Source organism: Nomascus leucogenys, chromosome 20, assembly GCF_006542625.1.
Source record: "Nomascus leucogenys isolate Asia chromosome 20, Asia_NLE_v1, whole genome shotgun sequence".
Lineage (NCBI taxonomy): Eukaryota > Metazoa > Chordata > Mammalia > Primates > Hylobatidae > Nomascus > Nomascus leucogenys.
Window position 1 is genome coordinate 47157490 of NC_044400.1, and position 24814 is coordinate 47182303.

Consider the following 24814-nt stretch of genomic DNA (forward strand, 5'->3'; position numbering starts at 1 on the left):
CTAACATGGTGAAACCCCGTCTCTACTAAAAATACAAAAAATTAGCCAGGCATGGTGGTGGGTGCCTGTAGTCCCAGCTACTCGGGAGGCTGAGGCAGGAGAATGGCATGAACCCGGCAGGCGGAGCTTGCAGTGAGCTGAGATTATGCCACTGCACTCCAGCCTGGGCAACAGAGCAAGACTCCATCTTAAAAAAAAAAAGAAAAAAAAAAGACTAAAAAATAATGAAGGTGGGAATGAAGGAGGTGGAATGTTTAATATAGCTCAGAAATATAGACATTAATGAGACAGGTAGAAGATAGGTTTGGGAAATAGAGTATTCAGCATAATTGAACCTGTTTCTGGTTCTCTTGTGTTTTTATTCTTTAAGTTTAAACTTTAAAAGTTCTGTTCATCTTCTCACTTCCTTTGACCCTGTCTCCTTGTTACTTTTCCTCTGCCCTGGAAATCATAACTTAAAAGTAAGCTTTTCCCTTCATTGGCTCATCACTGGCATGCTATTTTAATGTAAATATTACCTTAAACTCATAAAAATGATAATTTTGAAGGTCTCAGTGCTTCTTTTCAAACCTTCATTCACTTTTCTCTTATCTCTTCCACAGGGAAGGGTATCAATTTACTTCTAAGAATTCCCCAAAAGGAACAAATGGAAAATAGAATTTTATCTGCTTCATTTGCAATGTCACAAGTATGGATCATTTTCATAAAATTCATCTCATACCCCTGGGATGAAAGAGTTGATGAGGTAATGTGCAGAGAACCTTCATTGGCAATTCTGAGATCAGATGTGCAGTTTTCAATAATCAATTATTTGTAGATTATTTTCAACTCTACTAATGTTTCTTATGCATCTGAGGAAGACAAAAATATTTGCTGTATGGAAGCTGGAAGCAGGAAGCCTAGGACGTGGAGAACATGTATCAAGCCTGAAAATGGGCCTATTTTTGTTTTTTTACTATTTAACCAAAATTTGAACCAATAGAAAATTACAGAAAAATTGAGAGTATAGTTTAAATAAACCTTTTCCCCTGAACTGTTTGAGAATAAGTTGCCAGCATGCTGGTCCATCACCCTGAAATAGTTTGTATTTCCTACAAAGACACTTATCTATAAAACCATAATACAATCATAAAAGTTAGGCAGTAAACACTGATACATTACTATCATCTAATTCACAGAGACATTCAAGTTGACAGTTGTTTCAATAATGTCCTTTATAGCAAAAGGATTCAATCCAGGATTATGCACTGCTTTTAGCTGTCATGTTTCTTTTTTGTTTTGTTTTGTTTGAGACAGGGTCTCACCTTGTCACTGAGGCTGGAGTGCAGTGGGGTGATCTTGGCTCATTGCAGCCTCGACCTCCTGGGTTCAAGCAATCCTCCTGCCTCAGCCGCCCCGCCCCCGCCAAGTAGCTGGGAATACAGGCATGTGCCACCACACCCTGCTAATTTTTGTATATTTTTTAGAGATGGGGTTTTGCCATGTTGCCCAGGCTGGTCTTGAACTCCTGAGCTTAAGTGATCTGCCTGCTTCGGCCTCCCAAAGTGCTGGGATTGCAGGTGTGAGCCACCACGCCCGGCCTCATGTCTCTTTTGTCTTCGACCTAGGACAGTTACTCAGTCTTTCCTCAAATCTTGTCCCTTAGCACATTTGAAAGTTCCAAGCTAGCTATTCTGTAGGATGACCTGCATTTTAGTTTGTCTGGTGTTTTATCATGATTAGATCCACATTATGCATCTTTGGCAGCAACATCACAGAAGTGATGCTATTGCATCCTCTCATTGCATCCTATCATGTGGAGTAAGATTTTTTAAAGAAATAGATTTTGTTTTTTAGGTTCACAGCAAAATTGAGCGGAAGGTACAGAGTTCACATATATCCCCTGCCTTACACATGCATGGCCTTCCCCCATTATCGACATCCCCCACCAGAGTGCTACATTTGTTACAACTGAGGCCCACATTGACGCATCGTCACCTAAAGTCCACAGTTTACATTAGGGTCCAGTCTTGGTGTGGTACATTCTATGAGTTTGGACAAATGCATAATGACATGTACCCATAATTATAGTGTCATACAGAATAGTTTCACTGCCCTGAAAAAACCCTGTGCTCTGTCTGCTCATCCTTCCCTCTCCCCTAACCCCTAGTGCCCACTAATCTTTTTACTGTCTCCATAGTTTAGGCAAGATTTTCATTTGTCCCAATATTGATGATGGGCTTTTTTTTCTTGAGATGAAGTTTCACTCTTGATGCCCAGGCTGGAGTGCAGTGGCGTGATCAGCTCACTGCAACCTCTGCCTCCTGGATTCAAGCAATTCTCCTGCCTCAGCCTCCCAGATAGCTGGGATTACAGGTGCCTGCCAACATGCTCAGCTAATTTTTGTATTTTTAGTAGAGAGGGGGTTTCACCATGTTGGGCAGGCTGGTCTCCAACTCCTGACCTCAGGTGATCCACCTGCCTTGGCCTCTCAAAGTGCTGGGATTACAGGCATGAACCACCACGCCCAGCTGATGGTGTGCAGTTTGATGACTTAATTAAGGTGATGTCTGCAAGGCTTCTCAACTGAAAGTTACTCTCTGACCTTTGAAAAAAGTAAATATTTGGGGGGAGCTACTTTAAAACGATGTAAACATCTTGTTCCTCATCAAACTTTCAATTTATGTATTTATTTTATTTATATTTATATGTGTTCCTATTTTATTCAAATGGTTATAGTCATGGTTCTCATTTTTTAATTTAATTTTTTTAACTTATTTTAAGTTCAGGGGTACATGTGCAGGTTTGTGACATAGGTAAACTTGTGTCATGGAGGTTTCTTGTACAGATTAATTCATCACTCAGGTATTAAGCCTAGTACCCATTAGTTATTTTTCCTGACCCTCTCCCTCCTCCCACCCTCCACCCTCCATTAGGCCCCAGTGTATGTTGTTCCCCTCTATGTGTCCATGAGTTCTCATCATTTAGCTCCTACATATAAGTGAGAACATCCAGTATTTGATTTTCTGTTCCTGTGTTAGTGTGCTAAGGATAATGGCCTCCAGCTCCATCCATGTCCCTGCAAAGGACATGATCTCATTCTTTTTTATGGCTGTATAGTATTCCATGGTGTGTATGTACTACATTGTCTTTATTCAGTCTATCATTGATGGGCATTTAGGGTGGTTCCATGTCTTTGCTATTGTGAATAGTGCTGCGATGAACATACACGTGCATATGTCTTTATAATAGAATGATTTCTGTTCCTTCGAGTATATACCCAGTAATGGTATTGCTGGGTCAAATGGTATTTCTGTTTTTAGGTCTTTGAGGAATCGCCACACTGTCTTCCACAATGGCTGAACTAATTTACACTCCCACCAACAGTGCATAAGTGCTCCTTTTTCACTTGTGTGTAAAAGGAGCACTTCAGTGTGTAAGTGCTCCTTTTTCCTTGCCAGCATCTGTTATTCTTTGAATTTGTAATAATAGTATGGTGTGAGATGGTATCTCACTGTGGTTTTGATTTGCTTTTCTGTAATGATCAGTGATGCTGAGCTTTTTTTCATGGATTCTTGGTGCGTGTATGTCTTCTTTTGAAAAGTGTCTGTTCTTGTCCTTTGCCCACTTTTTAATGGAGTTGTTTTTTTCTTGTAAATTTGTTTAAGTTCCATATAATGCTGGATATTAGGTCTTATTTATTTTTATGCTTAAATTGTCTCCTATTTGGCCAGTGGGAGCCCACCCAACTGGGCCACAATGTCTTTCTGACATGTCTTCATCAGTCTTTGAGCACAACCTCGTTTTTTGGTTAGATGGTAAGATGTTCCCGGTTCACCTTGTATTTTCCATGCCCCAGCTCTGGAATCAGCCATTTCTCCAAGATTCTTTATTTTTGTTTGTTTGTTTTTGTTTGAGACAGGGTCTCATTCCATCACCCAGGCTGGAGTGCAGCAACATGATCATGGCTCACTGCAGCCTCGACCTCCTGGGCTCAATCTTCCCACCTCAGCCTCCCAAGTAGCTGGGACTACAGGTGTGCACCACCATGCCCAGATAATTTTTTATTTATTTTTTGTAGAGACAGGGACTCACTATATTGCCCAGGATGGTCTCAAACTCCTGGGCTCAAGTGATCCTCCCCACTTTGGCCTCCCAAAGTGAAGATCATTCTTTTTTTTTTTTTTTTGTAAAAAGTGGTATTTAGAAGCCAAGACCTGGACATAAGGTGTGTTTATTGCTATTCTCAGGCTGGCTCAGTTCAGAGTTAAGGAATATCTGTTGGTCTATATCTGTCTACCTATCTTTCTACACACACACACACGCACATATTTGCATATTTATTTATTAATCTATTATCTCTCTCTACCTTGAAAACCATGAGTTTACAACAATATGTCGAATTCCAATTCAATGCCACAGGGATCATCCTTCCTTTTCCTCTGCTGTGTTTGTAACTTCCTTCTCCAACAGTGAAAAGCTTGTCTTTCATTTTCCTTAAGATAATTACTAGTTTGATCAATCTTCTATGGAAACAATCTCCAATTTCTGCTGCCACACCCACTCCGGCCCAGATGCCCATGTTTTCCTGCTTGGCCCTCACTCTCCTTTCCAGGCTGTTCTCCATCGTGGATGGCCTCCTTGCAATGCTTGGGCTCTGAAAGCCCACACCATGCACAGGGGTGCTGTCCTCTCCCTCCTTGGGCCCTGGCTCACTAGCCACTGCAGGCTGTTCCCTGGACAGGCACCTTCCCCATCGTGCCCAGTCTCTAATCCCCCAGGTGCTGGGCTGTTCTCAGGTGTGGATATCCCTCATCCTACTCAGGCTCTGACAGTCCGGGCCAGGCTGCCGTGCTGTGTGGACGCTGTCCTTACTCTGATGGGGGTCTGAGACCCTGTGCCAGGTCACCCTCCTGTAGCCCACCCTCTTCACCCCGCTTGGACTCCAATACCCCACATTGGGTCACCACGAGTCCTCTCGACACCACTGTGGATGCCATCCTTCCGATACTCTACCTAATAGCTTTAGGATTGAATTATTAAGGAAGGGGCTGGGTATGGTGGCTCACGCCTGTAATCCCAGCACTTTGGGAGGCTGAGGCAGGCAGATCACCTGAGGTCAGGAGTTGGAGACCAGCCTGGCCAACATGGTGAAACCGCGTCTCTACTAAAAATACAAAAATTAGCCGGACTTGGTGGTGGGCGCCTGTAATCCCAGCTACTCGGGAAGCTGAGACAGGAGAATCGCTTGAACCCAGCAGGTGGAGGTTGCAGTGATCGGAGATCATGTCACTGACGCCAGCCTGGGTGACAGAGAAAGACTCAGTAAAAAAAATATATCTATATCTATATCTATATCTATATCTATCTATAATTAAGGAAGGGAAATGATTTTTAAAAATAAACTTTAAATTATTTAAGTACCATCTATGTTTTGAGTAGATTTTTTTTTCGTGTCTTTTAGCTACCTTAGCTCTGAGAACATAGTGGCGATCACACACACACACACACACACACACACACACACACACACACACGTTAGAATGAATTGAATCACTGTCCCTTTTTGGACCATATCATAATTCAGCGGTGTCTGGTACTGCTGATAAACATATACGCCAGTTTTTTTGTTTTTTGAGATGGAGTTTTTCTCTTGTTGCCCAGGCTAGAGTGCAATGGTGTGATCTCGGCTCACTGCAACCTCTGCCCCCCAGGTTCAAGCGATTCTCCCGCCTCAGCCTCCCAAGTAGCTGGGATTACAGGAGCGCACCAACACGTCCGGCTAATTTTTGTATTTTTAGTAGAGACAGGGTTTCACCACCTTGGCCAGGCTGGTCTCGAACTTCTGACTTAAGGTGATCCACCCACCTCGGCCTCCCAACGTGCTAGGATTACAGGCGTGAGCCACCGCGCCCGGCCCACACCAGTTTTTAATTAGTGCTTCTGATCTACAAATCCAGTCTTCATTACCTGCTCAGTCAACGTGGACATGAGCCCTTTTCTCCTTTGCCATCCTGCACAGTGCTAAATTTTGTCGGTAGAGGGTGCTGGAGACATTGCAGAAGGAAGGGGAGAGGCAATCTGCTGCGGGTTCTGAGCGTCCCCGCCCACTGCTGATTACCTGGGCCATTTCTCAGGGTTGTGTTTGCAGCGAGAAATCTCCAGGACAAAGAGCAGAATAGCCTACCACTCACTATAAAAGTAATGGATTTCTCAAGCTCCGTGGATTCCCACCTGGGATCCTCTCTCTTGTTCCCGTGGGAATTGAAGGGCACAGGGAAGTGACCCCAACACTATATTCCTACTGCTTTCTGTGCCTTCAGTAATAAAATCCTTTTTCTTCAACCCATGGATGTCTTCTGCCAGCGTCCATGAAACCATAACAGGTCAGCTTATTAGCTCCAGTAGGGCAAAAGCAAATCTCAGATTCTGATAACCAGCCAATCCTTTCTGAGTCCAATCCTCTGTCATGGGACATGATTATTTATTTAAAATCTTCCCTGTTCAGATTACCGTGTGATTTCTGTCTCCCAATTGGACTCTGTCTGATATATCACAGCAGCAGACGCATCCTCCTTAGGTGGCTATTCATAGTCCTTAGAATTGTAAAGCATTTGGCTCCCTTCAATGACATGAAACTTCTAATAATGGGTTTATGGCTTCCTGCTAATGGCTCATCCTCTCATTTCCATTCATGACTGCTCTACTCAGCATCCCTGCTCTCTGCTTTATTGACAGCAACAGCCCTCTGCACCCAAGTCATTAACTATGCCATCCTTTCTAAAATGCCCTTCTTTTGTCCTTTCACAGAACATATTTAAAAAGAAAATAGAAAGGCACTTATGAAAGCTCTCTGTGTGTGTATCCATTCAGGCACACAATAGACAGAATTATATAGCCTATTTCTACTCACTAAAAGTAAAAACTTAAAAAGTAGCACAGATATGGTGAGGACGTATCTTGGCATCAAGTATGTATCATCCTGTGTAATGTAGACAGCTTAAACTCACCTCCATGTAGCAATCTTGGAAAGATTTTTTAAAGGGCTCTAAGGTCATACAAATCTGGTTGGTTTTGAAATTTGGCTCTGACATTTACTAGCTAGTTTGCATATCGTTAACTGGGAATAGTCATATCTACTTCATACAGCTGTTGTAAAAATTAAATGAGTTAACACACATGTGAAATGCTTAGCACAGTGTTTGTCACATAATCAAGTTGACTCAACCTCCCTATGTTAAAATAATCAAATGAACAAGTCTAAAGCAATTTAGTAAAATATGAATTTTTAACTCAATTTCACTTAGGTGCCTCCACAGCTAAGATAGTCCCTAATTGTTTTCAGAGCCAGAGAAAACTTTCTCAGAGGCTCTTAGAGACTTTCTCAGGGTGGCCCTGACATGTGGACTTCAGGCCTTCATTCCTTAGTCTTTCACCCCATGCTCTCTTCTTTCAATTACTTTCTTATCATTGGAAGCTTTACCTTGGCTTACCATTTTCTTTGCTAGTATTTGCTACCATTTTCTTTGCAGTTTTTTCCCTCATTATCATCCTCTCAGAGGCCTCATATTCTAGGTGATGGAAGAATGATCCATCTCAACATCTTGCACAGGTTGGAAATGTTTTCTGTAAATGTCAAGAAAAAGATATAGTCGCTGTCACACCTATTCAACTTTGTTGTCATAACACGAAAGCTGCTACAGACATCAACAAATGAGCATGTCTGTGTTCCAATAAAACTTTATTTATAAAAACAAATAGCAGACAGAGTTGGCCTGTGGGCTGCAGTTTGCTGACTACAGAGCTATAGTTTCTAGGTCTTTTGACCTAGAATGCTGAGGTATAATCTTATCTTGGGCATTTTTCTCTATCTTTGTCCTTCAGAAAGGTGCTCATTTAAATATGTATTTTTTTGGGAACTTTGCCTTACTACAGATAAAAAATTTTTTTTTAATTAAAAACTTTTTTTTTTTTTTAGGAAATGGGATCTTGCTATGTTGTCCAGGCTGGTTTTGAACTCCTGGCCTCAAGTGATCCTCCTGCCTCAGCCTCCCAAAGCACTTGGATTACAGGTGTGAGTCATACAGATGAAACCCTTAATTTTAAGTATATTCCTTATTCCAATAATACTTGTCACGTTTTTATCATGAACTTTAATTGAATAGTTCTACCTGGCTCCCTGGGATTCTATACTCACAGGTTATTATATGAATGTAGATAATTCAGTGCAAAAAGTCTTTAGCTCAAATCTTAAAGCACAATGTAATTAGTTGAAAAAAATGACAATGTGCTAAATAGCATTAACTATGCAGTATCAGCAAACAACCAAGAATCATAAGTTAGCATAATTTTTAACACTTTGATATAATCTAAAACATCTGCTTGATAAGCCAAGGAAAAATTGACCTGAATAATTTTTATTACTAACAAGAGAGAATAATTTTAAAATTATGACTATTAAAATATATAATATTAAGTTATTATTTTATTATGGTCAGACGACTTGTCACCAGTATGCAGATGTGGATGTTTTGATTCCTGTGAATAGACTATCATTTAATATTTTTAGGTATTACAATACTTTCTGAAATGCTCATTATTTAACAGATTATAGTAATGGCAGTCAATCTAGTGAGCAATATGAAAGACTAGATAGAATGAGAAGAAAGTCTTTCACCATATTTTGAGTAATTATAGAATTGCTTAGTGTCATGAAATGAACACGTTTTAGCATTGTTGAAGGGAATATGAATGAGAAATGTACTGGAATTGTGTAGCTAGGGTGTTTCCCTTGTGCTATTTTCTGTGGGCATTTATTATTCTGCTTAAATACATTTCAGAAAGATAGTCTTCCTTGACTGGTAGAAAATGCCAGTGAAAATACCAAGGCCTAGAGTTTTCTTTTCCTTTCTTCTTTTTTTTTTTTGAGATGAGGTCTCACTCTGTCACCCAGGCTGGAGTGCAGTGGGATGATCTCGGCTTATTGCAACCTCTGCTCCTGGGCTCAAGTGAGCCTCCCAACTCAGCCTCCCAAGTAGCTGGGACTACAGGTGTGCACTACGGCACCTGGCCACTTTTTAAATTTTTTGTGGAGACAGGGTTTTGCCATTTTGCCCAGCCTGGTCTCGAACTTGTGAACTCAAGTGATTCACCCGCCTCAGCTTTCCAAAGTGCTGGGATTACAAGAGTGAGCCAACACGCCCAGTTTAGAGTTTTCTTTGGGGGAAGATTTTCTTTAAATAAATAGGATTATTCAGATTCCTTTTTCAAGTAATGTGAATCTGGGCTGCAGCATTCCAGGGAGACTGGTTTGTGGTCACATCTTCCTAGATATTCCAGTGCATTTCCTTTCCTTTTTTGTAGTCTCCTGATAATGGGGAGTGAGGTAGAGGTTCTTCCGGTTTGTCCTTACCTTTGAAGCTGTAGTACTTAGAGGTCCCAGCTATGTAGAAGTAGGATCTTCCCACCTTGGACAGGTCCTAGGTTTTGAGTTCTCTATCCCATCCCCTGGGAGGTCAACAGAACCGAAGGGGAATTTTTGAGAGTTTGGCAAATGCCCTTGGGGCAAAAAAGCTTCAGTTCTCTGCCTATTTTTCCAAGTCTTCTCTCCTTTCACTTGGATTTCCTTTTTTTTTTTTTTTTTTGAGACAGGGTCTCGCTCCTATCACTCAGGCTGCACTGCAGTGGTGTGATCTTGGCTCAGTGGAGCCTCAACTTCCCAGGCTCACGCAATCTTCTCACCTCAGCCTCCTAAGTAGCTGGGACTACAAGCATGCACCACCACACCAGGCTAATTTTTGTATTTTTTGTAGAGACAGGTCGCACTATGTTGCCCCAGGCTGGTCTCAAACTCCTGGGCTCAAGCGATCCTGCCTGGGCCTCCCAAAGTGCTAGGATTACAGGCATGAGCCACTGCACCTGGTTGGCTTTCACTTAGTTTTTTGTCCTCTTAATCCTGAAAATTTTGTCTGTGCTTTAATGCTTTAAAGGCAACATATTTTATGTTTCATTCTGAATTTGTGGTTGTTTTAAGTAGGATGATTCTTCTGAATAATCTACTCAAACATGGTACCCAGAAACCAATGTCTGCTGAGTTGTTCATGGCTTTAAAAGCTCTGATCCATTTTAGACTCTCACAAATATCTCTTTAAGTAACTTTGATGAAAATATTCCATTTCTTTTACAAAAATATGATTGTCGGCCTCACTGATTTGGTATAATTTGGGAAAGCTCAACTAAATTAGTAGAAACCTCCACATGGTATGATGTTTCAAAATAAATTAAATTGTATGTCTTGCACTGGCTTAATACAACTAGTAAAGTACCTAGTAGTTGTCTTCAGGGAACTTTAGCAGATAAAAAGGATTTGTAATGTCAGGCTGGGCACGGTGGCTCACACCTGTAATCCTAGCACTTTGGGAGGCCAAGGCAGGCAGATCTCTTGAGTCCAGGAGTTCTTGACCAGCCTGGCCAACATGGTGATACCCCATCTCTACAAAAAAAAAAATACAAAAATTAGCCAGGCATGGTAGTGCATGCCTGTAGTCCCAGGTACTTGGGAGGCTGAGGCAGGAGGATTGCTTGAGCCCATGATGTGGAGGTTGCCGTGAGCCGAGATCACACCATTAAGCTCCAGCCTGAGAGACAGAGTGAGACCTTGTCTCAAAAGAAAAAAAAAAAAGAACGATTTGTAATCTCATAATTATGTAAATAAATGGCTCTTGTAAACGTGCTTGAGGGTGCTTGAAAAGTTTGCTCATGGAATAACACAAAGGGCCCAGATTTGAAGAAGTTGGTAAGTCAGGGACGCAGTGTGAGAGGAGCCTAAAGCACCATTGTGTGGAATGGGGCCTGGTCATCCTCCTAAAGGTGGCTGCACATTAGAATCACCTGGGTTCTGGCTGGGATTGGCATCCCAAGATGTCACACCTGGAGTGAAGTGCAGGCATCTATGTATTTTAAAATTCTTCAAGTTGTTGGGAACAAGCCCCCCAAATTCTGGCCATAAACTGGCCCCAAAACTGGCCATAAACAAAATCTCTGCAGCACTGTGACATGTTTATGATGGCCATAATGCCCACACTGGAAGGTTATGGGTTTACGGGAATGAGGGCAAGGAACACCTGGCCTGCCCAGGGCGGAAAACCACTTAAAGGCATTCTTAAACCACAAACAATAGCATGAGCGATCTGTGCCTTAACGACATGCTCCTGCTGCAGTTAACTAGCCCAACCTATTCCTTTAATTTGGCCCATCCCTTCGTTTCCCATAAGGGATACTTTTAGTTAATTTAGTATCTATAAAAACAATGCTAATGACTGGCTTGTTGTTAATAAACACGTGGGTAAATCTCTGTTTGAAGCTGTCAGCTCTGAAGGCTGTGAGACCCCTGATTTCCCACTTCACACCTCTATATTTCTGCATATATGTGTTTAATTCCTCTAGCGCTGCTGGATTAGGGTCTCCCTGACCGAGCTGGTCTTGGCACAAGTAATCCTACATGACACTGTAGTTGAGAATCACTGGATTGTAGTTCAAGCAATGGGGTAACAATTCCTGTGGCATTCCAGGTTCTGGCTGGGATTCATATTCATATTCATATCCAGGTTCTGGCTGGGATGTTATAGTTGCTGGGTGGGTTCCCAAGAGACAGTCATGTGATATTCAATCTACCTTAGTGAATACTGGAGCTGGAAGGGATCTGAGCAATCATCTGGTACAATCTTTGCAATGACTATTTCTCATTGTGAAGGATTTATGTAATGCAAATAAATTATAAAATTTTTCCACAACCCAAATATTGAGTAAGATATCAATAACATTTGAAAATCTGTTATAGAGGACAGAAAGATGGAACAATAGACACTGGAGACTCCTAGAGAGGGAAGGGAGGTAGGGGCTGTGCTGAAAAACTACCTATTGGTTACTGTGCTCATCACCTAAGTGACAGGATCATCCGTACCCCAAACCTCAGCATCACACAACATACCCATGTAACAAACCTACACTTGTATCCCCCTAACTCTCAAATAAAAGTTGAGGCCAGGCACAGTGGCTCACGCCTGTAATCCCAGCACTTTGGGAGGCCAAGGCGGGCGGATCACGAGGTCAGGAGTTTGAGACCAGCCTGACCAACATGGTGAAACTGTTTCTACTGAAAATACAAAAAAATTAGCCGGATGTAGTGGTGCATGCCTGTAATCCCAGCTACTCAGGAGGCTGAGGCAGGAGGATCACTTGAACCCAGGAGGTGGAGGTTGCAGTGAGTCGAGACTGCGCCACTGCACTCCAGCCTGGGCAACAGAGCGAGACTCCGTGTCAAAAAAAAAAAAAGTTGTAATTTTTTTTTTTTTTTAAAGAAAATATGTTGTAATATTGCTGGGAGAAGAGAAAATAGAACGCTTAGTTAATGTATTTTAGCTGCAAGCAATACGTATGGCTACTTAAACAAGGTTGGGAGGGAGGAGCAGGTAGACTCAGTGTATGGGGGCCTGCTTGCTGATTGTATCTCTGGCAGTTTTGTGACCAGCTGCTGTGTCTCCATATATTTTATTTTATTTTTTATTTTTTGAGGCAAGGTCTCACTCTGTCACCCAGGCTGATCATAGCTCACTGCAGCCTTGACCTCCCAGGCTCAGACAATCTTCTTGTCTCTGCCTCCCGAGTGGGTGGGACCACAGGTGCACACCATCATGCCTGGCTAATTTTTAAAAAACTTATATGTAGAGACGAGGTCTCCCTGTGTTCCCAGCCTGGTCTCGAACTCCTGGCCTCAAGTGATCCTCCTGCCTTGGCTTCCCAAAGTGCTGGGATTACAGGCATGAGCCACTGCATCTAGCATCCATAATATTAGTCATGTACAGACAGAAGGCATGATTGGCATTTTAAAAATTAGTTTTATTATTATTTTATTTATTCTGCTAGCAGTCTTTATGCTAGCACTGAATGGCTGGCATTTTTAATTTGAAACAATGAATTACAAACTTTAATGATAAAATTAATTTTAAAAACAATAAATTGGCAGACAGTTCCCTCCATCCTTCTGCACATGTTCCACACTGCAGTCAGCCTGGGCCACTCACTACTTTCTGAAGGTATCCCGGCTTTCCCTCTTCCATGCCCAGGCTTTCCACCCTTCTCCTAGTCCACCCCCACCAACATGTGAACAAGGAAGCCGCAAGGATTCTTTCTGTTCTGTGTTTCAGAATCTGGGATACTATAAACTCACACTCCAATACCTCGGAGACGGTTTACCTCAAAAGATCAAATCTACTTCATATTTATATTCAATGAATAATTAGTGGAAGCTAGTTATGTGAAGGTATAACAATAGATAAAATGCTAAGTGCTGCAGGGAATACAAAAATATACCCCCGTATGTGGCCTTAAGGAACTACCATTCTCTCCCCTCCTTCGTTTTATCATCTATTACTATATAGGATCTCAGTCACCCTACTGTTTTGCTCAATGCCTTATTGATCAGAAAGTTTCTGAGGTAAAGGGATTCTCTACTGGATTAACTCACTCTGCCAGTCCTTCTCTGCTGCTTTGCTATTGAGTTTCTGATACGGAATCAGAAAATAAGTAGGTCAGCTTTTGCCAAACTTACTACCCAACATTTTTCTTCTCTGAAGTTCTCACACAGCACAGCTATTCTTGTCACTGCAGAGACGGCTCTGAATGACAGCTTCTCCCTAACCTCATCACTCCAGCTACCACTAAGCAGGGACCTCTTTCCTTCCACAAAATTTGCGCCAGGTCAGTGTGGTGACCCAGGCCTACAATCCCAGCACTTTAGGAAGAGGAGGTGGGAAGATCGCTTGAGCCCAGGAGTCTGAAACAAGCCTGGGCAACAACGTGAGATCCTGTCTCTACAAAAAATAAAAACAGAAAAAAAAAAAATAGCCAAACATGGTGGTGCATGCCTGTAGTCCCAGCTACTGACAGGCTGAGGCTGAGGCTGAGGCTGAGGTGGCTGCTTAAGCTCAGGAAGTTGTGGACACAGTGAGCTATGATCGGGCCATTACACTCCAGCCTGGGCGACACAGCAAGACCCTGTCTCAAAACAAAATCAATCAAACAAAAAACCCCCAAATTTACTCTACGTCCTTTTTGTTTTTCCTTTTTTTCCCCCGAAGGTGAATGCCTCCCTGAAAATCAGTACTCATTTAAGTTGTATTATTTGTAACTTTTTTTTTGTTTTTGACACAAGGTCACCTGTCACCCAGGCTGGAGTGCAGTGGTGCAATGTCAGCTCACTGCAACCTCTGTCTCCTGGGCTGAAGCCATCCTCCCACTTCAGCCTCCCAAGTGGCTGGGACTATTCCTGGCTAATTTTAGTATTTTTGGTACAGATGTCTCAAGATGTTGCCCAGGCTGGTCTCAAACCCCTGAGCTCAAGCAATCCCCCCCACCTCAGCCTCCCAAAGTGCTGGGATTGCAGGTGTGAGTTCTTTATAGCAGTGTGAAACTGGAGTAATAACAAGGCATTTATGGACCTTAAAGCAGGAGCTTAAGGGTAATTTTGACCACATTCGTTACACAGGTCATGGTAAATGCTTACATTTGTAGGCATTTTGGTGCCTTGATGTCAGGAAGGGTTGCACAGTAACTTTTGACACACATTCATTCCAGAGATGTATAAAAATTCTAGTTACTTACATTAAATACATTTTTGGTAAAGAAGCCTAGTACCAGATGCCGGCTTTAGATAATAGGGCAGTCCAATGACTTCTGAATTCCTCAGATAAGGAGTTTTGCCTTCAGATGATCTGCTTGATGGCCACCAGGTGATCTTTGCTGTCCTCAAAACTATGCGAAAATACCTCAATTAAATATAATTGTTTATGATCCACAAAGAAATATGGTCAAATGGAATCAGCTTGAGCCTGGGCAAAGATCCAGGGCACTAGATTTGCTTCCCGAGCTTCCCTGGGTTTGCTCTCTAGATTATACCTCGTTAGCCCAAATAATTACCCAGGACTAGGGGGAAATGAGGGTGGCAGTGAAGTCTAGCGATGATGCCAATACCCACATCAGTCAATACGGCATTTCTTCAAGAGGCTCGCAAGTTGTTCAGCCCCAAGAGAAGATACAAAATAAACATTGTACTCTCCTACACCTTAGGAATGAGGACAGAGGCTGTGATGGAAGAGGTGGGGCGTTCTTATAAGTTACTTTAAGACTCAGAATGATGAAAATGCCATAAGCAGCCTGTAATTTTTCACGGCATTTGATTTTTTTTACTCCAGTTAAAAAATAAAAAATATTACATGAGTATTATCTAGTCACAGTAAAATTAAATATCATTTTATTGAATATTTGTTTTTGTGTAAGAGTTATCAATAATTTCAAATATTACAGAGCTCATGAAAAGATATCTATTTCAACTTGTAGAAAACATTTGTGGAATGCCTGCCATGTACCGGACGGTGGGGACGTTCCCAGTTAACTCTCCCCTCGTGGCTCTCATTGTTTCTCACTCCCTTCTTAGGTTGAAATTAAGATTTAAGAGCCTTTCTGTCAGATTTTTAGAAATTCATTTATTTGCAAATTACAGTGAAAAAATTCTCTTCTGGATGCATATAAATCCAAAGTTTTGATCCTAGTGAAGCATACAGAATGCTATTGTTATGACATTTAAGTATCATAACATAATGTAGCTAATAAAGCTTTTAAAAAATTATGGTAAAGTGTGTGTGAAATTTACCATTAGTGACATTGAGTACCTTCACCATGTTGTGCAATCATCCCCAATAAGTAGTTCCAGAACGTTTTCATCACCCTAGAAGGAAACTCCTTTTTAGCAATCACTCCCGACTCCTTTCTCTCAGCCTCTTACAACATTTATCTGCTTTCTGTCTCCATGGATTTGCCTATTTTGGATATTTCATATAAATGCACTCACGCAATACGTTGCCTTTTGTGTCTGCCTTCTTTCACTTGGCAAAAATGCACTCAAGGCTCATCCATGTTTTAGCATGTATCAGTCCCTCATTTCTCTTTATGGCTGAATATTCTATTGTGCCGTGTGTAGATACCACAATTTGTTTATTCATTCACCAGCTGATGGCCATTTGGGTTGTTTCCACTTTTTTGGCTACTGTGACTAGTGCTGCGATGAATATTTGCATGAAAGTTTTTGCTTGAACACCTGTTTTCAGTTCTTTTCAGTATATACCCAGGAGTGGACTTGCTGGGTCATATGGTAATTCTTTTTTTTAACTTATTGAGGAACTGCCAAACTGTTTTCCACAGTGGCTACACCATTTAACATTCCCACCAACAATGAATGAAGGTTTTCAATTTCTCCACATCCTCTCTAACATTTATTTTCTCTACTATTCATTTTTTTTCCTGTAGGTTTAGATCCTAGGTCTATTTTGTCATTCTAATAGGTGTGAAGTGGTATCTTCTTGTGGTGCTGATTTGCATAATGACTGATGAGGTTGAGCACTTTCCATGTGCTTGTCGGCCATTTGTATATCTTCATGAGAGAAATGTCTATTTAAGTCCTTTGCCCATTTTAAAATTGGGTTGTCTTTTTGTTGTTGAGCGTCGGAGTTCCTTATATATTCTAGATATTGGTTCCTTACCAGATATATAAGATTTACAAATATTTTCTCCCATTCTGTAGGTTGTCTTTTCAATTTCTTCATAGTGTCCCTTGATATGTAGAAGCTTTTAATTTTGATGAAGTCTATTTTTTTTTTTTTTTTTGCTGTTGTTGCTTGTGCTTTTGGTGCCATATCTAAGAAACCATTGCCAAATCCAAGGTCATGAAGATTTATTCCTATATTTTCTTCTCAAAGTTTTATGGTTTTAGCTCTTACATTTAGGTCTTTGATCTATTTTGAATTAATTTTTATATATGGTATGAAGTCCGGGTACAACTTCATTCTTTTGCATGTGAATATTCACTTGTCTTAGCACTATTAGTTGAAGACACTGTTCTTCCTTCATTGAGTGGTCTTGGAACCCTTGTCAAAAATCAATTGACCATAGTGTATTGATGTAATTTATTTCTGGACTTTCCATTCTACTCTATTGCTTTATATATTTTTATACCAGCACAACACTGTTTTGATTCAAGTAGCTTTGCAGTAAATTTTGAAATTGGAAAATGCGAGTCCTTCAACTATTCTTGTTCAAGATTGTTTTGAACAGACTTGAGTACCTTTAGTAACTTGCAATCTCATATAAATTCTAGGGTCAGCTTTTCAGTTTCTGTAAAAGGGTCACTGGAATTTTAATGGGGATTGTATTAAATCTATAGACTTATTTTGGGAGTAATGCCATCTTTACAATGTTAAGTCTTCCAACCTGCCAGCACAGGATGTCTTCCATTTATTTAGGTCTTCTTTAATTTCTTTCAGCAACGTTTTGGACTTTTCAGTGTCTAAGTCTTGCACTTTCTTGGTCAAATTTATTTCTAAGTATTTTATTCTTTTTCATGTTTTTATAAATGAAATTGTTTTAATTTCCCCTCAGGTTTTTCTTAGACTTTTGTGTGTTGATTTTGCAACCTGCAACATTGCTGAATTTTTAAAATCAGCCAGAATCATTTTGTGGATTCTTTAGGATTTTTAATATATAGGACCATGTTTTCTGCAGATGTAGTTTTACTTCTTCCTATTTGGGATTCATTTTATTTCTTTTTCTTGCCTAATTGCTGTGGCTAGACCTTCTAGTATAATGTTGAATAGCAGTGGGGAAACCAGGAATTTTCATGATATTAAGGGAAAAATTTTCAATGTTTTGCTATTATGTTGTTAGCTGTGGGTTTTTATGAATGTCTTTATCAGGTGAAGAAAGTTCCCTTTTCTTCCTAGTTTGCAGAGTGTTTTTACCATGAAAGGGTGTTGGATTTTGTCAAATGCTTTTTCTTATCAATTGACGTGATCATGCTGTTTTTTCCCCTTCATTCTATTAATATGGTATATTATTACATCGATTGACGTTTGTATGTAGAACTATCCCTGTATTTCTTTGATAAATCTCACTTGGTCATGCTGTATGATCATTTTAATAAGCTGCTGGATTTGGCCTGCTAGTATTTTGAAGTTTTTTTGCATCTATATTCATAAGGGATATTGGTCTGTAGTTTCCCTGTGAGGTCTTTGTCTGGCTTTGGTGTTAAGGTAATGACGGCCTTACAGAATGGGTCACAGGGTGCTCCTTTCTCTTCCATTTTTTGGGAGAGTTTGAGAAGGATTAGTGTTAATTCTTCTTTATATGTTTGGCATAGTTTGCCAGTAAACTCATTTAGTCCTGGACTTTCCTTGTTGGGAGATTTTTGATTACTGGTTCAATCTCTTTACTTGTTATAGGTCTGTTTGGATTTTTTATTTCCTTTTGAGCCAGTTTTGTCAATTGGTGTGTTTTTTCACCTAGGTCATCTAAATTGTTGGCAACAATGCTTCTATGAATAAATTTGTTTATAGTTAAGTTGCCTAAAATACCATGCAATTCATCTAATATGTATAAAACTTGAAATATATTATATTGCATCCACTTTTCTAAATCAAAATATGTAAAATTCCCTAAGAGATTTAAACAAAAGTTTTCCCTAAATACTAAGGAACCAAAATTTTCTGATTGGGTGTTACTGGTAAATTTTATTACTAAAAAGCATAAACCCTCTTTTTTTTTATTAAAATAAATAATTCCTCACCTAAAATGAAATTTTTTTTTTTTTTAGATGGAGTCTCGCTCTGTCGCCCAGGCTGGAGTGCAGTGGCGCGATCTCGGCTCACTGCAAGCTCCGCCTCCTGGGTTCACGCCATTCTCCCGCCTCAGCCTCCCAAGTAGCTGGGCCTACAGGCGCCCGCCACCACGCCCGGCTAATTATTTTTTATTTTTTATTTTTAGTAGAGACGGGGTTTCACCGTGTTAGCCAGGATGGTCTCCATCTCCTGACCTCATGATCTGCCCGCCTCAGCCTCCCAAAGTGCTGGGATTACAGGCATGAGCCACCATGCCTGGCTGAAATTTTTCTTTTTCTACCTAGTGGCAGGAATAGTAAAGAGTGAAGACTGCTGAGTGAGAAGGCCTTTGTATGAATCCCTGCTCTGCCACTTACTTGTAATATATAACCTTGGGGTTAACTTCTCTGTACCCCAATTTCCTTAGCTATAAAAAGGGAATAGAACTACCTCATAAGGTTGTTGTAAGGATTAACTGCATTGATGCATACAAAAACTCTGATTCCTAGTTCATAATAAGTATTAGCAAATATTATTTTCATAAGGTGGTTATTAATTGGGGTTAAAATAAAAAGCATCTTAGACATCTCAATGACTTATATCTTGTAGGATTTATCACAAAATGTTACTGCCCAGTGCATTTTTGCAAACAATAACAATTCACTGAGAGTAATAACGTTCACATATGTAATTAGAGTTTACAAATGTAAAAAACTTAGGGTAACAAACACTTCTTTCAACTTATTTTTTAGACATTCAATAAGCCCATTCCCCCACAAACTGATTACAAAGAAGCACAATGGGTTAACTGTGGCAAAACATACGAAATAAGGCAGGGCAGGCAGATACAGACTTGAGAACATAAGGATATCCAAACAATTTTGTCAATATCAAAAGACAAAATCAAAACGTCTTTTATAATATAAAACAAATCCATATAATTAAATACTAATTAGGTGAAAGAACATTATAGGGTATATAACATTTATTTTCTCTACATAAATTTGCATATCTTAAATTTAATGCAAAACATCATGTTTCAGCTTCAACTTAACATCATAACATGTAGTTCTTGGTGAGTCTAGATGTAATGGAATGAATATTTAAATAGACTTCAAAGAGCCTATCAAGTTTTTATTTGGTTATTGTTGCTTTAAGTCCTTAATGCTTTTCTTTATTTATTGAACTAAGCCAATTTTAGAAACAAAATCCACAACCAACACACATATAATGCAGATGTTTCTGAAAAAACTAAATAGTGTTATCTTTAGTATATCATTAAAATAGTGGTTGTAGGTAAACAAGCAAATTACTGCAACTCATTTATGATAAGCTTATAAAAAGTAACATTTTAAAGTTTCATCTGGTGTGTTTGCACTGTAGGAAAATAAATCTGGATGTGAGTAAGATGTGCTTGACTGGGCTATGTTCCAGAGCAGTGCATTTGTCCTCAATTATTACATCGGGAATGTGTGTTCACAATCCACCAGCTGCAGGTTTTAATTTACTAAGAAATGAAAGGAATTAATCCTGGTCCATCCACTGCTTCCTCCCTTGTTTTACTATCTTCACTTTGAGATCAGGCACTTTGTGCCCAGGATTGTGACAATGCACGTTTACTAAAAATGTATCCATTGATAGAATAATTATACTAAATTAATAAAGGAAGACGGTGTCTTCATGTAGAAAACAGAACACTAAATTATAATTTTACAGTCACAACACAAGCTCCAGCTCTTCCTAGGCAAAGTGGAGCAACCTAAAAAAGAAAAAGAGATATGTATTGGATTTGTAGGTTAAAATGTCAACACTACTATGCCAGTTGGTGAAATATTGAAACAGCCTGTACTTGTTGGCAAAGGGTTGCTGCCCTGGCCCCTGCTGTATCAGCGCTGTTTCTGGCCTGGTCCCCTTCCCAAGAACCACCCTCCATGGCAAAGTTTCATAGACTAAGTTGTTTTGAGTACATCATGATTGTGTAGCATTCACTCTTCTTTAAAGGTGATTTTTAAAAACAGCTCAATACTTAATCTACATGAAACACTGTTTTAGCCAAAATGATGCACAGTATGGATATGAAGAAATGCTGAACACTTACAGTAACTCTGTGACCAATATGGAGGAAAGATCAAGTGTTATCTAGAGAGGTCCTCTAACAGCCATGCTATCTCAGAGATAGCACACAAAATACTCTGAATGCCTGGGGATCTGCTTATTCTAGAAGAACTCATAACCTCACATTTTTTGACTACCTTCTACGTGCATGGCTGAAAAGTCTAAACCCATTCTACTACTTTTTAGCAGACTAAATAAATAATAAATGCTACCCATCCAACTCCACTAGGAGTGGAAACAAACTCAGTGAATGAGCTCTATTACAGTGAGACAGAAGTCGGGGGAGGGTTGCTAGGGGAAGGAATACAATCTAAATTTATGGATAAAGAACAATTCTTAAATCTTTCCCCTCTGTTTTAAATAATAGGAACTCTAGACACTGGGTAATTCACAGTGGAAATAAAAGTGTGGACAAAAATAGTTCTGAAGAATTACTCTGAACACAGTAAGAATCTATGCATTTGATCCAGGAGAGTTAAAATGTTAACATGGATTGGGGGGGTGAGTAATGCAAAGTATTAAGAAAGTTTAATTTGTACTTACATATGTTAGGGTATGTACTAAAGTATTTTTGTCAGATGCCAAAATGACTTCCTAATCAGTTTGACCTCCTAGACCAATGAGTAGATTTTAAGAACAGGTCAGACTTTAGTTATAAGAGAATTCTCAGTAGTTCTCCATCTGAATCAGTTGTTTTGATCACTGTAAGTCTCTTGGAACAATCAAATAACCTATTTTAAAACCATATTTATTTATAGCATTATCGAACTGACCTCAAAAATCATTTATATCAAAATGTCAGTTTATAATTAGTAGCTCTTCTCAAATCATCCAAGACATTTAGTCTCTACACTGTGAATAGTTGACACTATCATGACAACTAGCTAGAAAGTGTAGCTTAGAGAATTTGTTAAACACAATGCAATCACCTCTTGCTTTGAGGTAAGGCTGGTAGTGAGGTGGGTAGTGGCTTAGGACTTTGTCATCTCATTTTAGTGCCTATACAAATGTCCATCTGTCAGAACACTGAAAGGAAAACTTCAAAATTTTTTTGTTTGTTTGGCTTGTTTTTGAGACAGAGTCTTGCACTGTCACCCAGGCTGGAGTGCAATGGCGCATCTCGGCTCACTGCAACCTCCACCTCCTGGGTTCAAGCAATTCTCGTGCCGCAGCCTCCTGAGTAGGTGGGACTACTGGCACACGTCACCATACCTGGCTAATTTTTTGTATTTTAGTAGAGACAGGGTTTTACCATGTTGGCCAGGCTGGTCTCAAACTCCTGAGCTCAGGCAAACCGCCTGCTTTGGCCTCCCAAACTGCTGGGATTACAGGGGTGAGCCACCATGCCTGGCCCAGGAAAACTTTAATTTTTCAGATACTATGATAATGAGTTCGCATTTTTAGGTGCTTTAACATAGTAAGAGAGGTGGCTTGCAAGCAAAATAGCTATGTGGACACCGATGGTCAATTTTGATATGGGGTGATTTAGCATTAAGTATTAATTATAAATAATAAGTCTCAACTGGTTGATAGGGCTTAAATCTTATATATAACTGGACTTAGGGCTTAAATACATGTCAGAAAAAGAGGTTCTTATCTTTTTGAACTCCTTGGGTGTCATTCACAACTATTTTTGCCATAGTGGGAAGCTGATACTAGGTAATCATCTCATTTCCAATGAAATCTTGTAGCTCTCAATCTTATCCCTTCCCCCCCTCCATCAAGTGATCTCACTTAAGAAACAGGATAAAGCCCACACAGTCTAAGTCCTTTCTTCCTGTTTCTCTTCACTTAAAAGCTCCCTGTACCTTTCTACACTCAAATTCTCATCTTTTCCCAAGCCTTGGAGGGTAAGATCTTTCTTCTAGTCTGAGGGTGACCAGTCTGCTTTTTTTTCTTTGAGAGAGAGTTTTGCTCTTGTCACCCAGGTTGGAGTGCAATGGTGTGATCTTGGCTTACTGCAACCTCCACCTCCCAGGTTCAAGCGATTCTCCTGCCTCAGCCTCCCAAGTAGCTGCGATTACAGGTGAATGCCACCACGCCCAGCTAACTTTTATATTTTTAGTAGAGATGGGGTTACACCATGTTGGCCAAGCTGGCCTTGAACTCCTGACCTCCGGTGACCCACCCGCCTTGGCCTCCCAAAGTCCTGGGATTACAGGCATGAGCCACTGTGCCCGGCCCCCAGTCTTTGCTCTTAATTCTGTTTCCTGCCCTTTTCTCAGAAAGGTGCCCTTCAATTTTGCTTCCTTTCTTTCTAGTATCTGGAATCTCTCTCTGCCCTCTTGTTGTCATCTCTATTGTGGAAAAAAAAAAAATCCTTGGTTCTAATTCTAACTCCACTATTTATTTGCTATGTGGCCTTGGGTTAGCTGTTTAACTTCCGTGTCAGATTCCTCATCCTGTACAGTGGGAAAATACCAGAACTCAACCTTATAGGGTTGTTGAAGATTAAATTCTTTACAGTGCTTAGAACAGAGCCTGGCCTGTAAGATGTGCTCAATAAATACTAACTTTCTATCATCATCATTTAAAAACTGCATGCCTCTCTAGCTCCTACACTCTATTCTTCTGTTTACTTTTTTTTTTTTTTTTTTTTTTTTTAGACAGAGTCTCGCTCTGTCACCCAGGCTGGAGTGCAGTGGCACGATCTTGGCTCACTGCAACCTCCACCTCCTGAGTTCAAGCGATTCTTGTGCCTCAGCCTTGTACCTCAGCTGGGACTATAGGAGCACTAATGTTTGTATTTTTAGTAGAGACGGGGTTTCACCATGCCGGCCACACTGGTCTCGAACTGGCCTCAAAAGATCCGCCCACCTCGGCCTCCCAAGGTGTTGGGATTATAGGTGTGAGCCACCGTGCCTGGCCTCTTCTGTTTACTTTTGAAACTGTGTGCTGGCTTCTGCTTCTATCAGATTCTCAGAAGGTCCCACAACTTTACAAATGACAAATCTTCATTCTTTCTTACACTGTTGAAACTCCTACTCCTCCCTTTAGATGCTCTATTCCGTTGTCTTCTGAGAACTTCTCTCATCATTCCTTTCCTGTTTTCTTCAGAGACCACACCTCCCAACTCAACCCAGTAAGTGTGTGTATATAAAGAAAGATCAATAAGACTTGGCAATATCTCTTGAATCCATCTACATTGAATGCTTCAAGCCTTGCAACTGAAGCAATCCTCTAAACATTTTTCCTTTTATCCAGCTCTCACTTCCCCTGCCCCTCACCCAACCTATGCACCCCCACGGCATCATTCTCTTGGTTGAAAGTTTCTGCTGGCTTCTTGTTACCAAACTCTTTAGCTTAGCCTTTACACATCCCCATTCTTTTAAAAAATTATTATTATATGATTAATTATTTTTAAGAGACAGAGTCTTGCTCTGTCATCCAGACTAGAGTGCAGTGTCATGATCATGGTTCACTTCAGCCTCAATTCCTGGGCTCAAGTGATCCTCTGCCTCAGCCTCCCAAGTAGATAGGACTACAGGTGTGTGCCACCACACCTTGATAATTTTTCAAAATTTTTTGGGCTGGGCACGGTGGCTCATGCCTGTAATCCCAGCACTTTGAGAGGCCGAGGCGGGGGGATCACGAGGTCAGGAATTTGAGACCAGCCTGGCCAACATGATGAAACCCCATCTCTACTAAAAATACAAAAATTAGCTGGGTGTGGTGGTGGGCACCTGTAATCCCAGCTACTCAGGAGGCTGAGGCAGGAGAATCACTTGAACGTGGGAGGTGAAGGTTGCAGTGAGCTGAGATCGTGCCATTGCACTCCAGCCTAGGCAACAAGAGCAAGACTCTGTCTGAAAAATAAAACAAAACAAAAAAAACACAAATTTTTGTAGAGATGGCATCTCACTTTGTCACCCATGCTGGTCTGGAATTCCTGGCCTCAAGCAGTCCTCCCACTTTGGTCTCACAGATCTCCATTCTGACCCCAATCTTCCTCTCCAGTAAGCACTCCTTCTCCTCTCAAGCATACATCCTTGTGACCAGTCATACTTCAATATGTC

General features: G+C 40.5%; 1 protein-coding gene and 1 long non-coding RNA gene across 5 annotated transcripts in view; one reads left to right on the forward strand and one right to left on the reverse strand.

Annotated features, from left to right (window-relative positions):
• Window positions 1-24814, forward strand: part of LOC115831742 — a 32402-nt gene that overhangs the window by 4084 nt on the left and 3504 nt on the right. For both annotated transcript variants that reach the window (XR_004027226.1, XR_004027225.1), the window contains exon 2: window positions 603-745. This is a non-coding gene — a long non-coding RNA (uncharacterized LOC115831742). The remainder of the gene's footprint in view (window positions 1-602; window positions 746-24814) is intronic.
• The window catches only part of KLHL5 (kelch like family member 5), a 73446-nt gene continuing 66800 nt past the window's right edge, over window positions 18169-24814 (reverse strand). For all 3 annotated transcript variants that reach the window (XM_030800920.1, XM_030800919.1, XM_003258586.3), the window contains one exon: window positions 18169-20442. In XM_030800920.1, coding sequence (XP_030656780.1) covers window positions 20386-20442 — 57 coding nt within the window. In that variant the 3' untranslated portion in view covers window positions 18169-20385. The remainder of the gene's footprint in view (window positions 20443-24814) is intronic.